At 40.3% G+C, this 15688-nt stretch overlaps 1 protein-coding gene across 1 annotated transcript; it reads right to left on the bottom strand.

Annotated features, from left to right (window-relative positions):
• Nucleotides 1–3705: 3705 nt before the first annotated feature.
• On the bottom strand, nt 3706–11983 carry fam180a (family with sequence similarity 180 member A). The gene is made up of 3 exons (XM_030720733.1): nt 11908–11983; nt 4424–4521; nt 3706–4056 (listed from the first exon to the last, which is right to left on the bottom strand). The coding sequence occupies exons 1-3, from the start codon at nt 11981–11983 to the stop codon at nt 3727–3729; spliced, it is 504 nt and encodes a 167-aa protein (XP_030576593.1). The 3' UTR covers nt 3706–3726.
• Between the last annotated feature and the right edge of the window lie 3705 nt (nt 11984–15688).

Below are 15688 nucleotides of genomic sequence, written 5' to 3'. Positions count from 1 at the left end.
CTTTTCTCAATCCTGCAAGTGCAAGTCAGCCAGGAAAGTCACTGAGAATGAAAAATCTGCTTGAAGACGGCAACATCTGCAGTAAGTAACTGAAACTGACAAAGCAAGTTAAAAGAATGAACCATGTCAAACCATGTTATTTATTCAATACCCCCTAAGTTCTTCATGCTTTGTGAAAGTGTTCCCAAACCAAGACTCCTCTTGATCATCATAGTTAGAGCGGTGCATAGGGTAAAGGCTGATCCCTCGCCTTGGAAGGAAATTCCTTACTGACTCCCTCATCAGTCAGCGCCCTCTAGTCAATGCCAACATAGCTCAGCAATGAATATACATTTTCAGAAACTGCAACTGAGAACACGATTTGGGTAGCAGGAAATGAGGAGCATTTCCAAGGCTAGAAAGAAGTGTGAATTGAGCAAAATGCTGTAAGGTGTAAGCAAATGTAAAACTAATCAACTCAAGGAGGGAAAACAACACAAAGCAGATATCTGCTTTCTATCCCTTCTATCCTCCATCCTCGATGAATGAACTGCACAAAAGCTTAAGTACCTATTTCCCAAAATGAGCGGGGAAATGGGTATCTATCAGATATTTTACAGACTGCAGAAATGCAATCAAGCGTATTGATGTACACAGACTCTTAAGTATAAATCTGTGGGTTTTATTCAAAGGGCTTTTAGTGGCAAATCAAATGAGCTGAGCAACCTTTTTCCAGACAGAGCAAAGCATCTCACGCCTTCTAAAGTTATTTGATGGCATCAAACATGTACACAGGCATGGCAGGGGGTTGGAGGTGACTTCCCATGGAGTTGTCAAACTAATGTACTGCTTTGATTTTTTTTTTTTTTTTTAAACTAGGTCAAAGATCGGGATAATCAGAAAAATCAGAAGTAAAAACTTTGGCATAATTGCGCATATGTGTGTATTTATGTGATGGATTTTCATTAAACTTAGATTGAGAAGTTTATTTGAGCTCACCGGGACGCACTTGATTAATGAGGTCGTCCTGTGGCTTGTACATATACACAGAGCTCAAAAGCGTTGTTGATTTAATTTAATTTCTGCATGACGCACAAATAAGCGGAATCAGAAATAATGCATTACTGAGTGAAAAACAAACACACAGTCACGAAGTGACACTTAACAAGGGTTGCAGTAACAAAACTGCCCATAGAAACACTTCATAAAAAATGTAAAAGTAGTTACATATCGTAATCACATATAAAATAGTAGTTAATAGTTTACCTTTATTAGTATGCTGGCTTTTTGACTTAATGAGTGTTTATTTTATAAATTAGTAGACTAATTGTTTACTGTAACTTCCTAGTATTTTGACATGAAATTAATCATGTGTAGGTGGACTCAGCCTAAATGGGCACATTGGTGACAGTTTCATACTGCAGCAGATTATGATAAATTGTTCTGAAAACCACTCTAAAGAGTTGGATGAATGCGTAGCAAATTAGAATTGAGGCAAGCATTGATTTTTAAATATACTGTCAAGGGAAACTATTATCTGAAAATGGTGCAACATAAAATTTCAGGTAGAGAGTTAAAAAAAAAAAAAGAAAAAAAAAAAGATTTCACCCAGGACCACTTTACTCAAATAAATTTTTATTCTCATTTGCAGAAGCTTGAGTTATATTTGGTGCTATGGATCTAATGTATGACCATTGTCTTTCACATAGAAAATCTAGGACAGGGAGAGCAGCATGAATGAGTACCCTTGAGGACCAGATCACATCATGATATTGACACGCTGATACATCAGACAGCATGAAAAAAAAAGAAAAAAAAAGGAGCAGCTGAGATGGAGGGAGTTTGCAAAGCTGCTCACAGAGGAAGCAGTAAGGGCAGGCTAAAGCGAGGTGCCTTGTGGAAGACACGCCAATGGATGCAAACAAGTGAATCAGCGGCTGATCTCATACAAACCTATATCGTCTGACAGCTCACCTATCATTTGATGCTCTGGGACTTTGTGGTCTGCCTGAACTAAATTTTTGCTGAAATAAATCTTCAAAGCCCCTCTAGACTTGGAGTTTATAGAAAAGTAAGCTGCACTGATCTGTTGAACATTAAAATTTTATTATTTACCTCACAAGGGTAGTTGGCAACAAAACACAACAAAAACACTTGATACAACTTTTCAGGAGTTTGTGGTTTGAGCTGCTAATTGGAATCCGCTCAGTCAGCCAAGGGAGGCTGCAAATCGTGCTTAAAAGCTCTGATAAAAGTGAGTTTGGACCCTGAGTTTGTTTTTATGTTAAAGAATATGTTTTTTTATATCTACAAATAGTATCATATAACAAGCAGTATAACAGTCACAGAATTAGTATTTAGATTGCATGACACTGGGAAATTGTTGATGTTACTTCAAAGTCATGGGATGGTCATTATACACTAACACACACACACACACACACACACACACACACACACACACACACACACACACACACACACACTGAGCGTATTCACTCACTAATCTAAATCATTGAATTTAGGTGTTCTGGTCACTTCCATGGCCACAGATGTATAAAACCAAGCACCTAGGCATGCAGACTGCTTCTACAAACATTTGTGAAAGAATGGGTCGCTCTCAGGAGCTCAGTAAGTTCCAGTGTGGTATCGCGATAGGATACCACCTGTACAACAAGTCCAGTTCTGAAATTTCCTCATTACTAAATATTCCACAGTCAGCTGTTAATGGTATGATAACAAAGTGGAAGGGATTGGGAACAACAGCAAGTCAACCACAAAGCGGTAGGCCATGTAAAATGAAAGAGCGGGGTCAGCGGATGCTGAGGCGCTTAGTGTGCAAAGGTCACCAACTTTCTGCAGAGTCAATCGCTACAGACCTCCAAACTTCATGTGGTCTTCAGATTATCTTAAGAACAGCGCATAGAGAACTTCATGGAATGGTTTTCATGTTCGAGCAACTGCATCCAGGCCTTACATCACCAAGCACAATGCAAAGCACTGGCTGCAGTGGTGTAAAGCACACCACCACTGGACTCTAGAGCAGTGAAGATATGTTCTTTGAAGTCTTGAATCACACTTCTCTGTCTGACAATCTGATGGATGAGTCTGGGTTTGGTGGTTGCCAGGTGAACCGTTCTTGTCTGACTGCATTGTGCCAAGTGTAAAGTTTGGTGGAGGGGGGGATCATGGTGTGGGGTTGTTTTTCAGGTGTTGGGTTCAGCCCCTTACTTCCAGTGAAAGGAACTCTTAATGCCTCAGCATACCAAGACATTTTGGACAATTTTATGCTCCCAACTTTGTGGGAAGAGTTTAGGGATGGCCCCTTCCTGTTCCAACATGATCAACATGCACCAGTGCACAAAGCAGGTCCATAAAAACATGGATGAGCGAGTTTGGTGTGGAAGAACTTGTCTGGCCTGCACAGAGACCTGACCTCACAAATGCGCTTCTGAAAGAATGGTCAAAAATTTCCATAAACACGCTCCTAAATCTTGCGGAAAGCCTTCCCAGAAGAGTTGAAGCTGTTGAAGGGTGGGCCAACATCATATTAAACCCTGTGGACTAAGAACAGGATGTCACCCAAGTGCATATGCATGTGAAGGCAGATGAGCGAATATTTTTGGTAATATAGTGTGTGTGTGTGTGTGTGTGTGTGTGTGTGTGTGTGTGTGTGTGTGTGTGTGTGTGTGTGTGTGTGTGTGTGTGTGTGTGTGTGTAACATATATGTAACGACTTCTTCTTTCCTCAGAAGGGTTTGAGGTCTCTATGAACAGCTCGGAACAGCTGGACTAGGGTGTCGGTCCACATCTCTCTCTGGTGCTTGTTACTGATTTGAGCCAGTGTCTGGGTGATGTACACTAGTGTCAGCACTGTCCTCTCAAAGTCCTGCCAGCTCAGTGGTTGGCGCCGCTGGGTGAGCTCGGCCGTCAGACGGCGGATGTCAGAGAGGCTTTTAGGGAGTACATCCTCACAGATGACTTCCAACTTTTCAACACTTCTCAGGGAGGCCAGCTCCTCATCCGGGATCAGCAGGGTGTGTTTATCACCTTGGATCTGCATTCCAGCCAGCAGAATCTGGGAGATAGTGGGGCATACAGAAAAACACTCACTTATATAACCAACTAACTGAAACGTTGCTAGTGAGGTCACACCCCTTAACAGCTATTTCAATCTATTCCAAAGAACCTATTTATCAAAATATCTTAAAATGAGCCAAAGACTGGATACTAAAAGTTTTTTTTCATCAGTGTCACCAAGATTTTGGGTAAACACATATTTCACATTCCTGCTAATGATTAGTAGCACAGCAGTGGTACACAGTGTTTCATTCTAAGCAGCAGGGGGAGATTGTGCATAAATTAACACATTTGTAGCCATACTGGTTTCCAGTAAAGAAACAACAGCTCGTGAACTGTTTCAGGGTCACAAGAAATAAACTGACCTCAAAAAGCAGCTCGATGTCCTCCACTGACTGCTGGAATGTGGGGTTGATGAGTGAATATGTTCCACGTTTTATCCTGTATGCAGATGGATACAGAGCTGGAACACATGAGAAGAGGAAATTGGATTATAGACGATCTCCCTTGTGCTCAAGAAACAAGGCAGCACATTATTTATTGTGGCATTTATGTGGGTGGGCCAGAGGTTGAGTAAACACATATTCATTACTGTTCAAATATTATGTATGTGGGTAAGAATTGGGCTCCAGGTGTGAAGAGAGCAACTGGTCTTTGACCTGAGCCATAGTTGCTACAAATGCCAGTGGCCCGGTGCTCCCCAGAGGTGAGAGATCTGCTCATTCACTTGCAGAAGGGCAGGTGTAACTGACCTCATTTGGTCAGATTTCAGTGTCAGTCCATATGTGAGGGGACCTTACAATGTGAGGTGTCCTGATATAGCTGGAATGAAACCCCTCACTTTCAGCTAGAAATAGTTGCTGTTGCTGCCTCATTTCTGCAGTAAAACTCTGCAAAACCCATATTTTGCTGCACGTGATAACAAGAGGTAAAATCTACCAGGCCACACAGCTCACATCCAGAGGTGGACAGCAACCAAAATTACTCATATTCTTGCCTACGTATATTTCTGATGTATTAGCAATTAACCATAGAACCATTCTGAAATATTTTAGTTTTCACTGTGTGTTTATAAAATACAGAGAGTACGGTGTGAGTAAAACTTCAGAGTTAATAAGTTTGGGCTACCAGAGTGAACTGCTGTATAGACATGAGAATTCTTGGATTAGTTCTCAATCCCTGGTGGATTTTTGGAGTTTTTCAGTTTTTTGTTGCATATTTGTTGCTTTTTCACTCATTCAGTCCAGTCCTTGCACCCAACCATTTTCAGAGGAATGTTTTTTGTTTGTTAAGCCACTTAACACTGATGATGAACCAGTGTTGTGTCTACACATAACAGACAACTTATCAAAGAACCGATTTTAAATTGAATGTTTGGGCACTTTGTTACTGACAGCCCATCACACAAATAAATAATTTGTGCCCATTTCTTTAGTTGAATCTATGAAAAAAGCCAAAGACAACACAGTCTGACAGGCATAAAATAATATTTTTGCACCACCAAGATGATTCCCAAATAACTATTAGTTGAAAATTTATGTCCTTAAAAGAAAAACTGAGAAAACTGAACGATTTGAGGATGAAGAAGAAGAAGAAGAAAAAGAAAAAACAAAAAAACAGTAGGTATCAGAACATGATGTCCTTAAAAAATAGGAAAAGAAAATCCAGTAAAGACCTGGCACAGGACCTGAGAGATGCATCTGGTCCTTCACTTGATCCATCTGCTGTTCACTGAAGCCTCATCAGAAATAGTCTCAGCAGAAGTATGGCTGTTCTTAAGAAACTATTCTTAAGTGAGGAAAACAGAGAGAAAAGGCTGAGGTATGCCAGGTTACATAAGAACTGGAGTGAAAAGCCATCCATCCATCCATCCATCCAATTTTTTCTGCTTGTCTAATTCAGGGTTATGGGGGGGCTGAAGCCTATCCCAGATGTCACAGGCCAGGAGGCAGGGTACACCTTGGACAGGTCCCCAGTCAGTCGCAGGATTAACACAGAGACAGGCAAACATTCATGCTCACATTCATGCCTATGGTCAGTTTAGAATCACCTAACCTAACCCCATTCATGTCTTTGGGCTGCAGGAGGTAGCCGGAGTACCTTGAGAGAACCCACACGGACTCGGGGAGAACACGCGAAACCCAGACAGAAAGGCTTCAAGCTGGATTGATGAAACCAAATAAATTTTTTTTGCTCCAAATTGTCATGAATATGTACAGAGGAGGTCAGGAGAGAAGTACAACAGTGAGTTTTCAAACAGACATTTGTAAAACACAGTAGAAGCTTGTCATGTTTTGGGTCTGCATTTCAGCCAGTTGTATTAGGGACCATGTCGAAACTAATGGAATTATGAACTCTGTAAAGTACCATCAGATTTTGACCCACTATGTATCTGAAAACTGTCAGATTGCCAATGGTTTCATTTTTCAGCATGACAATGATTCCAAACACACTGCTGATGCAGTAAAAGCATACCTGGATAGAAAAACACACAATGAAACACCACCAGTCATGCCTCCTCAGAGGCAACATTTTTGAAGCAGTGTGGGATTGTCTTGGCAGAGAATGGAACAAAAAGCAGCAGACATCCAAAGAAGGTCTTTGAATGTCCTTCAATAAGCCTGAAGAACCATTTCTGAAGACTACTTAATGAACTGAGGGGCTGCTCAAGACTTTGGCACAGTACTGTAATTTATATATTTTAATGATGATCTGTAATATACCTGAATAATGATACTGGCTCCTCATAACTTACAAGCAAGATTTTGATAGATATTGAAATTCAGTAATTTATTTGATTTATTGTAAACAGCTCCATCTGACATGCCAAGAAGCCTCGAAAACCTATCAGACTTAGAGTACTTAAAAACAGGGATGTTCTAGTTCGCTGGTTTAAAATGAAAAACACCAATACAATCTAAATGATCTAAATGACATAGGAATGATTTATGAACTAGCTCGATCCAACAACGCATTTGTGTTCTCATTTTTTGTATAGCAGTCCTGTGTGATAGTGAGCAGATATTCCTACTGGCAATGTGAAGAGTTTGTGAGATCAAGTCTAAACATGTCTGTAAAAAAAAAAAAAAAAGGAAGAAGAATGAGGATCACATGAGGATGTGCAGGGTCTGTTTGTAGTAGTACAACCTCTGATTTCCTCACTTGTCTCTGTTATGTGTGAGTCCAAGAGCAGTTTTTGTTAATGTTGCTTCAGGAGAGGGAACTGAAAAGCAGATTTAATTTGCACAGAAAGATGATTCACAGTATGATGTATTGAGGTAAAACTTCCTCTGAAGTTCAGCTCGCTTTTTCCACTGCTTCTGTTGCCATTTGGTGCAAGATTCAGTGTATAAACCAACACACAGATCACACACATAAATCTTAATGAGGTATACAGTATATAAACACTGGCCGCCATGTGAATTTGGATGACATCCTTCCTCTGCTCTACAGTGGCATCTATGGATTGCTGCTTTGCCAATTCTGCAGTAATGATCAGCTCCACTGCCTGCAGCCTCGCTGGCCAGATACATTTAGCTTTATAGCAATAGTGAGGCCAGCCAAAGCCACATAATCTGACAGAGCTCCCCGTGTACCTGCTTCCTGCTTGGGTGACTGCCAGTCTCAGCTCTTTTTTTTTGGCAACACAGCCACCATTCTGAATGTACAGAAAATCTGTAGCTCCACATTTCTATAGTGGAGTAATGAATTCCACAAATCTGGCACATCTGTGTCATCCTCATCATATTATCTCAATCTGTGCACCTGTCCAACACGGCTATAGCCAGATGTTTTGAAATCTCAGATCAGTAGTGGCCAAGTTCAACTTCACTGCCCTTTCCCTAAAATATGAATTTGGCTTTTAAGCATTAAAATGTACTTTCCTTTTTTTTTTTTTTTTTTTTTTGTAAATTTCAAATCCAAACATAATTAATTAAATGCTGGTCAAGATGTAATGTGAGAAATTGTATTCCAACAGAGAAGGTTGAAGTTTCTAAAGAGTGACTCTAAAACAATATAGTATGCAAGATGCACAGTTGTCCAAACCCCAAATCACCAAGGAAAAGTAGTGGGAAGATTTCCCTAGATCAAGTACTAACATCCACCTCTAAGTGGATGACAACTTGTAGGTGAAAATGCATACTCCTCAATGAGTGAGTGACTCCCAAATGCATCAGGCATTGTAGAGGAGCAATGCCTGTGCAAACATATTAGATACCAAACAGATACTGCAGCTTCAGTGGGCCATTGCTGATGTAAACAATACAACACTCGAGGGTGCTCATTAGAGCAAGGGTTATATTGTTAAAGGATTGAGGAGATGCAGGGAAATGACAGCTTGAAAGCCAACCCAGTGCTGATTTACATTTAAAATTAATAATGTGCAATCTGCATAAAAAAGCGTATACTGCTGCAATAGTTCTTTGGCATGTGAAAGTGTGTGTTTTATGTTTATGGCAGCAGCAACAGCAGTTTGGAATAAAAACATTATACTGTAGCTTGTTATGGTTGGAGCTGCATTGCTGTAAATGTGCACAGGCAATAACAATCTAGTCATTTGGTTAAATTCTTCAATTTTTTCATGTTTAATGTCACGAGGGCTATACTGACCTAGATGAAGGCTATGAAGTGCCACACACTGGGTGTCTAAATGACACAAGCAAGTCTAGAATGAAAATAATTAACTAACAGGTTTGGGACACTATGATAATATGGCAAGTAACTAAGGGAAAAGGGCACACACACACACACACACACACACACACACACACACACACACACACACACACACACACACACACACACACACATATATATATTTATAAAAAAACAAAACAAGATGATTCGTTCTTATGAGCTGATTTTTCTTTTTTCAGTTTGGATGTTTAATATACTGCTGATGTCCTTTATCACAACATATCAGCTTTCCCTACTGCTTGTTCTAAGCCTATTCATCCGTCATGCTGCCCTCCCTCCTTCGGCGCTCCAAACAATCAATGTTTGGATGGGCAGGCTTCCCCCCAGTGTCATTATGTAGAGGCAGGGAACTTGTAATCTCCAGCTAACTGCATGCAAGGAGATGAGGGAACGACAAAGATCCATTAATTAGCTGGGTTAAATGGTACTCCTGGCTGGAAGGATGTCTTGACGAGAGACATAAAGAGAGAGAAAGAGAGAGAGAGAAGGAAAACAATCAAAAACAAAAAACCAAAATGGATGTCTGGATCCCTCCAGCGTACGATAAAAGAGGGTGAAAAGGACACAGGATGCAATGAAATCTTCCCTGCAATAGCCCATCTTCTACATTTCACTTCATCTCCAAATGATAGAAAATGGTAAAATTACAAACCATAACATTATTCTAGTGAGTCTAATTCAAATTCCACGATTTGTGATGCAAACACAGACTTTAACATAAATATTCCTAGTAAAGCTGAGCCCAGCTGCAATAAAGTCATGTTGCGTTGCCAGGGATACTGATAGGATTTGACACTGTGAATATTGGAAAACTGTGGATACTGGTGAGAACTGGAGTTATGGGGTGAAAGATTACATATCTGCAGTTTCTACTAGTCCTCCATCACTCACACTCCACAGACATGTGAGCTTAGCCCTTTATGTCCGGACACATTCCCAACTCATCACAGAAGAAACCCTTGGTCAGTAAACCCTTGGTGTCATGTTTAAATGCACAGTCTACCCTTTAGCACCACTTTTCAACATGCATTAATGTTAAAATTGTTAAGATGCATAGCACAACATATACTGTACATAAAAGACTGTTAATCTTTTATGTAGCAATAGGGGGTGAGCAGAGAGAGACAGGACAAAAGGCAAACTATAGGAGAGAGAGCCGGAGTTTAATAATTGTTCATGGTTAAACACAGTAGTTGTATTTAAACACACAGTGAGTGAAAAGAGCCTAGGCTAGCAGCCTAGGCTTATTGCAGCATATCTAAGGGATGGTTCAGGGTCACATGATCCAGCCCCAACTATAAGCTTTTTCAAAAAGTAAAGTTTGAAGTCTAATCTTAAAAGCAGAGAGAATGTTTCTTAGTTCAGAGAATCACGAAGTCCAAAAACAAGTCCAAAAATCAGTTAGCCAATAAAACACTTAGCGAAGAAATCCAAATACCTAGAGCACACTAGGAGTATTACTCAGGAAACACAAAGAACAGGGGATCGCACGGCTATGTGGATAACATGACAAAATACAAAGAAAGACTGAGACAATATATACACAAAAGGCAATGCAGAAAGAGGAGACAGGTAGGAACCAAAACGTAGCTGAAGACTTGATTACAATGAAAGTTTTCAGTTATGTATGACAATGTTCAATGAAACCCCACAGAAATGCAGCTGTACTAGTAAATATTTGTCATGTAGCCTTTTTTTTTTAATGGATCAAGTGGAAGTCTTCAGTGTGAATGACTTAATGCATGCTCAGTAGTCCCATAAAGTTGATTCTCTTCATCTGGATGTTGCATTTTCAGTGGGAGAAAATGTTTCACCGCTCATTCAAGTGCCTTCTTCAGCCTCAGCTGAGTGCAGGCTTTCTCAGCCTTACAAACAGTACAGCTGCATAACAACCAAAACCAACACTATTGCCTAACAATGAGCCTTGTGCTCAGTTTTATGACTCTTAATATGCAAATTGTCACGACCATTGATCAATGGCATGAGTACTATTCACGGAGAGTTGAGTGGCTCTAACCATAGCATTATAAGATGGTGAAAGATGCACTCTTAGACCCATCCTTGGTTCAGCAGTGGTCATTCCCTTTTCCCATAAATGGCCTCCTTGACTTCCCGCTGCTATCCAGGATCATGCTAATCACTGAAGAATGGCCACTGGCCTGTAGGTGTAAACAGACTGCAGACTCCTGGCCTGGGCGAGATAGCTCTTCTGAGTTGTGCCATCTGCTTCAGTGTAAACTGACTCGCTCATGGTGGCAAACTAAATAGAGACCAGTTAGACTCTGCAGTTTCCCTCAACTCTAAAGAGTTTCTGAGCATGAGCTCATCTTTGTTTTGGTTTTGGTTTTGGTGCTGATGCTTTCAGCAGCTGTGAGCTGCTGTTGTCAACACAGACATGTCTGATAAATCTACTGTGATTGTCCAGCACCAAATGGCAAAGTTAGCAAATAGATGGTGAATGTAGTGGAGCAACAAACCTCTAAAATGTCAGATACTTCTTTTTAAGAATGAGTAGAGGCAAGACAAGAGCTAAAAAACAAAAAAAACATACTGACTCAAAAGCAATCCATGATCAGTATCAAAAAATGCAATATTTTTCCTTTTATGACCAATGTCATTTAGGATGTTTGATTCATTCCTGAGGGAGAAAATGGTCTTCCAAAGCAATAATTTTAAAATATGGGGTTTTTTTTGTTTGTTTTTCCTGGATTTCAACAAAAATGTCTTTCTTGTGGCTGGTCTTAGCATCATATGACTTGTCTGCAGATTCAAAGGCCTGACAGTGATGAAAAAGGAATTTCCTCAATGAGTAGATCCAATGACAACAGGCCAGACACTTGAAAATGATCTGCTGATGTCCTGCATGCTGCAATGTTCCTGCTAACTCAAGAAGATAAACACATTCTTTCACAGCTGGAACCAACTAAAGACACACACCAAGACTCAGCCATCGTGATTTGTTTATTTCTGTCCTCTAGTAACATTTTAAATGAGGTCGCAAATAAAAGCAAAATAATTTGTCAGTGGAAATATTCTTCTCTCGTGATGATGATGAAATTCCCACTGGTCTCATGACAGATAGAGAGAGACTTATCAGATTCTTAATAATCATTTATTAGACCTAATTACTAGAGCAGGTGTACCAACCTACCTTTCCTGTGGTGCTGACTGGCTGCACAGGGGCTGCACAGGAAAATAAAAGTGAGCAAAGTCCACCACTGTGCCATGTTGATCCTCACACACAAGATCCACTCACACAAATCAGCACACACTCTCTTCTTGCTGAGTTCTGTCTCACTTAAGGGATGCAATCTCAGTCAAAAATGAACATCTCAAGGGGGGATAAGAACCCTTCTTTCCACTCCACAAGTTTCGTGTGCAGGATCATTCTTTCATTCACTGTTTTCACTTTTCTATTGTCCCCTCCCTTCATCATCTTCTTTCGTTTCATTTCTTTTCTTTTTTTTTGTGTGTGGCTATGTGTGTGTGTGTGTGTTCTCTTTTCAAGCCAGGGTGTCTGGGCTCTCATCTGGAATTCATCAGGATTTTGGGAACGCCTGCCCTCTTGGCTGGACTTTACAGCTACTGGATGACTGCTTTACTGGCTGAGTGGTTCAGTTACTGGGTGACTTTTCAGTTGACCAGGCGACTGAGTAAATGGTTGAGTGGCTGACTAAATTACTGCCTGAGCATAATTTCATCCACTGAGCCAAAATCAGTCTAGTGATGATGGGAACATGGGAAACATGGGAATGTTTCTTGAAAAGCATAGTTTCAATTAATTAACCAAGAATTCAAGTATATAACAATAGAGAAGATGGCTAATTTTGCCTCCAGATAACAGTCAGTATTTTTTTCACACCAGTTCAATAAAGAAGCAGCCTGGAGATCAGTTCCAACCTAGATTATTATCCATGAATCGGAATTATTGCTAAACATTCCAATCTTCACTGGAAAACTGGATAGCAGAGAGTGACAAATGCTGTTTGGCTGTACAAGTGACATTACACTCATATTCAAGGTATTTCTTTCAGGGAATTTGGATTTTTTTTTCCAGCTACATGAGATATTGCCCCAGGTTGGGCGCTTACAATAGAATATGTCTACTTTTTGCCTGTTTTTCCTTTGAGTATGCTTGATTAACCGTAGGGTTCCTTAGCCCCTAGGTCTGTCCTACTACTTTATAATACATGCCGCTGTGTTCACAAATCTCAGCACTTGATGATTACAATCCATCATAAATGACAGAAGCCACTGTCAAAATAACCTTTAAACAATAATTCTGTTCAGTCACTAAAAATGGAAACCCTCTCCCTATTTAAGTATCTTCACATCTTCTCTGTTGTTATATAATTAATTGAAACTATGCTTTTCAAGAAGTATTCCCATGTTCCCATGTTCCTTCAGACTGGAGACAAACAGCTTGTCAACATCAACAACGTTGTGAGGACCACTCAGAGCATCTTGATTAAAGGCTGTCAAGACTCTCTCCACAAGTCTATATTCTCTCCTCCACAGTGCCTTCTGCTCTTCGTTGTCACAGAATATGTGAAATAAACACACAGTCTGCCTTCTGCTGCCAAAGCATATAATAGCCTGTGTAGGTGCTTTTGGATTTCAGATAGTTTGTTTTCTTGGCTGATCCTCCAAGGCTGTGTCTGCTAAAATAAAAGAGATAATATGCCAGTGATGGTCCTGCGTAAAAGCAGTTAAAAAGACAGACACTCATGACCCAGCAGTAGATTAGAGAGCAACAATTAATTATTCAAATAGAGCCTGAAGACACCAAACTTAAATGTTTATTTTACAAAATAAAGCCGATAAGAGCTAGCTTCTTCTTATCAACACTATACCGTTTGAATAAACAATGAAGTCTACTATCTGCATGCAGTTATCATCCACCTTTTGAATGGGAAGCCACTGAGGTCTTCCCAGTTGACAGAAGCCTCAGCAGTTTAGGTCACAAAAATGCAATCATACAACAGCGTGAGACAAGTAGTGCTCCCATTTCATTTCAGCGGTGATGAAAAGCGAGTGGACGATTGGGAAACCCTTCGGGTGATTTCTGCGCGTGACAAATGTCATCATCAGTGCGGGATTCGTGTATTTCATTTTAGTGTGCCACAAATCTGATGGGAAATAAAGTGAAGAACGTGCATGGAAGGATTATACAGCATACACCCCCACCCCCAGCTCATCCTGCTTGATTGGGAGACATAAAGCATAATAATGTTAATATAGTGACATTCAAAAGTCAAACACAGTGTTAAATTTATGTGGTTTTGCTTAAATGCGACCATACGTTTGAATATTTGCTCGTAGCAGATGGGCATCCGAGGTATAATGCCCTCATCTTTTTTTAACCTACTGAACACAAAACACAGTAACAAGGATGAGAACTCTGGAAGACTGCCTCTGTGGGCAAACTGTAAGTCTCGTCCTCATGTGATTCACATGAGTAACACATAAGGCATAAGCAGATGGCATTCTGAAGGGCAAAACAAAAGCCTAAAACATTATTCTCTGCTGCGCGTGTCCCTTGTGTTTGCCTGCAGGTGCACAGATTTAACTCCTGTAAGAAAAGAAAAATGGTAATGACCCCTGAGTGCGTGAGGTTGTACAAACACTGTCGGATCATATGCGCAGTAAAAGAAAAACAATTCTTTTGTCTTTGTAACCATGAGGGGGCAGTGTTATGACACAGATCCTAAGTGATCCACAATTCCCCAACTTATCCAAGATCCTGCAGTGATTGCTGTCGCTCCCCCAACTCTTTTGGTGATGGTGCATGAATTCAGAAATAATTGAATTCTATTCAGATAAGGTCTGGCAATGCGAATGCAGCCACTTAACAGAGATCAAAGAGGTTGTTTGGGTTTAAACCAGGTGGGGACCCTCGAGACATCCTTTAGTTTAATTGCTTCTATGCTGTAAATCAGTGGAATGCCTCAAATATGCAAATTTACATGAGCCCAGTGCACATCTCAACTTGCATGATGCTTGTTTAATAGTCAAATTACTATCACGCAAAAAAAAGTCTGCAGCTGCAGTTTTGTGTTACAATACAGTGAGTCGGGATAATACGTAAACACCTGATCTGAGAGTACAAATAAAGAAACTGCTGAGATTTGGACCGTAGGGGTTTGGTACCATTTCCTGGCTAAAAGGCTGTGACTCATGGGGAGTGTTTTGAGCAATAGTGAAATGATGTCATATTATGATATAGGCATGTAGTTAATGGTTTGATATATTGCAGCAAGTAAAGCCCAGAGAACACAGCAAGAGACTGCTTATACTCATTTAGATATGCTACCTGGAGAAAAATGCCTCCAGTGTATGAACAGTACTGTTAATATACATGTTGCTGTACAGTTCCGATGCGTTCACAAGCCAAGACATTTAAGAGTTTGGGATTTTTTATTTATTTTTTTGGTGGTGGTGGGGTTATTAATCCTCAATCCAAGCTCTGCTGAAAAGCTTGCCTTTGTAAGACTTTCACTGTAAATGACAATTTGTTCTTGCTTTGTCCTCAAGGCTGCAAAGTGGTAAAAAGAAAAGACAAATCAGAAGGAGCGTGTTGGAGGACCATATTAAAATAAAAGATGGAATGAGAGTAAATACCAGGGACAAGATTGTAGAAAAAATGTGTATCATGGGGATAATAACAACTTAGAGATCTGGGCCTTAAGGAAAAACTGAAAAAAAAAAAAAGTTTGAGAACAGTTAGAAATGAACTCCCAGAGTTTAAAACCAAGATCTATTGATTGACCATAGTTAGTGGCAGCATGGCAGCCGTCACAACAAGTGAGGCCAGCGTGAGAACGGGTTGTCTAGAACACATTCTACCGAGCTGGCAGGAGGCACATCACACATCAAAACAACTCAACAAAATACTGCGAGTGTGTGAGTGCTCAACCACAATGCCTAATCAT

The sequence above is a fragment of the Archocentrus centrarchus genome, chromosome 23 (genome assembly GCF_007364275.1).
Source record: "Archocentrus centrarchus isolate MPI-CPG fArcCen1 chromosome 23, fArcCen1, whole genome shotgun sequence".
In the NCBI taxonomy this organism is placed as follows: Eukaryota; Metazoa; Chordata; class Actinopteri; order Cichliformes; family Cichlidae; genus Archocentrus; species Archocentrus centrarchus.
The sequence above is the reverse complement of the archived record's forward strand: the minus strand, read 5'-3'. Positions and strand labels throughout refer to the sequence as shown.

Excerpts from the sequence above, each read along its gene's own strand:
- fam180a (XM_030720733.1), bottom strand. The coding sequence starts at position 11,983 with ATGGCACAGTGGTGGACTTTGCTCACTTTTATTTTCCTGTGCAGCCCC. Across the intron at positions 4,522-11,907 it reads CAGTCAGCACCACAGGAAAG|CTCTGTATCCATCTGCATAC; the intron begins GTAGGTTGGTAC and ends CATGTGTTCCAG. Across the intron at positions 4,057-4,423 it reads ACATCGAGCTGCTTTTTGAG|ATTCTGCTGGCTGGAATGCA; the intron begins GTCAGTTTATTT and ends ACTATCTCCCAG.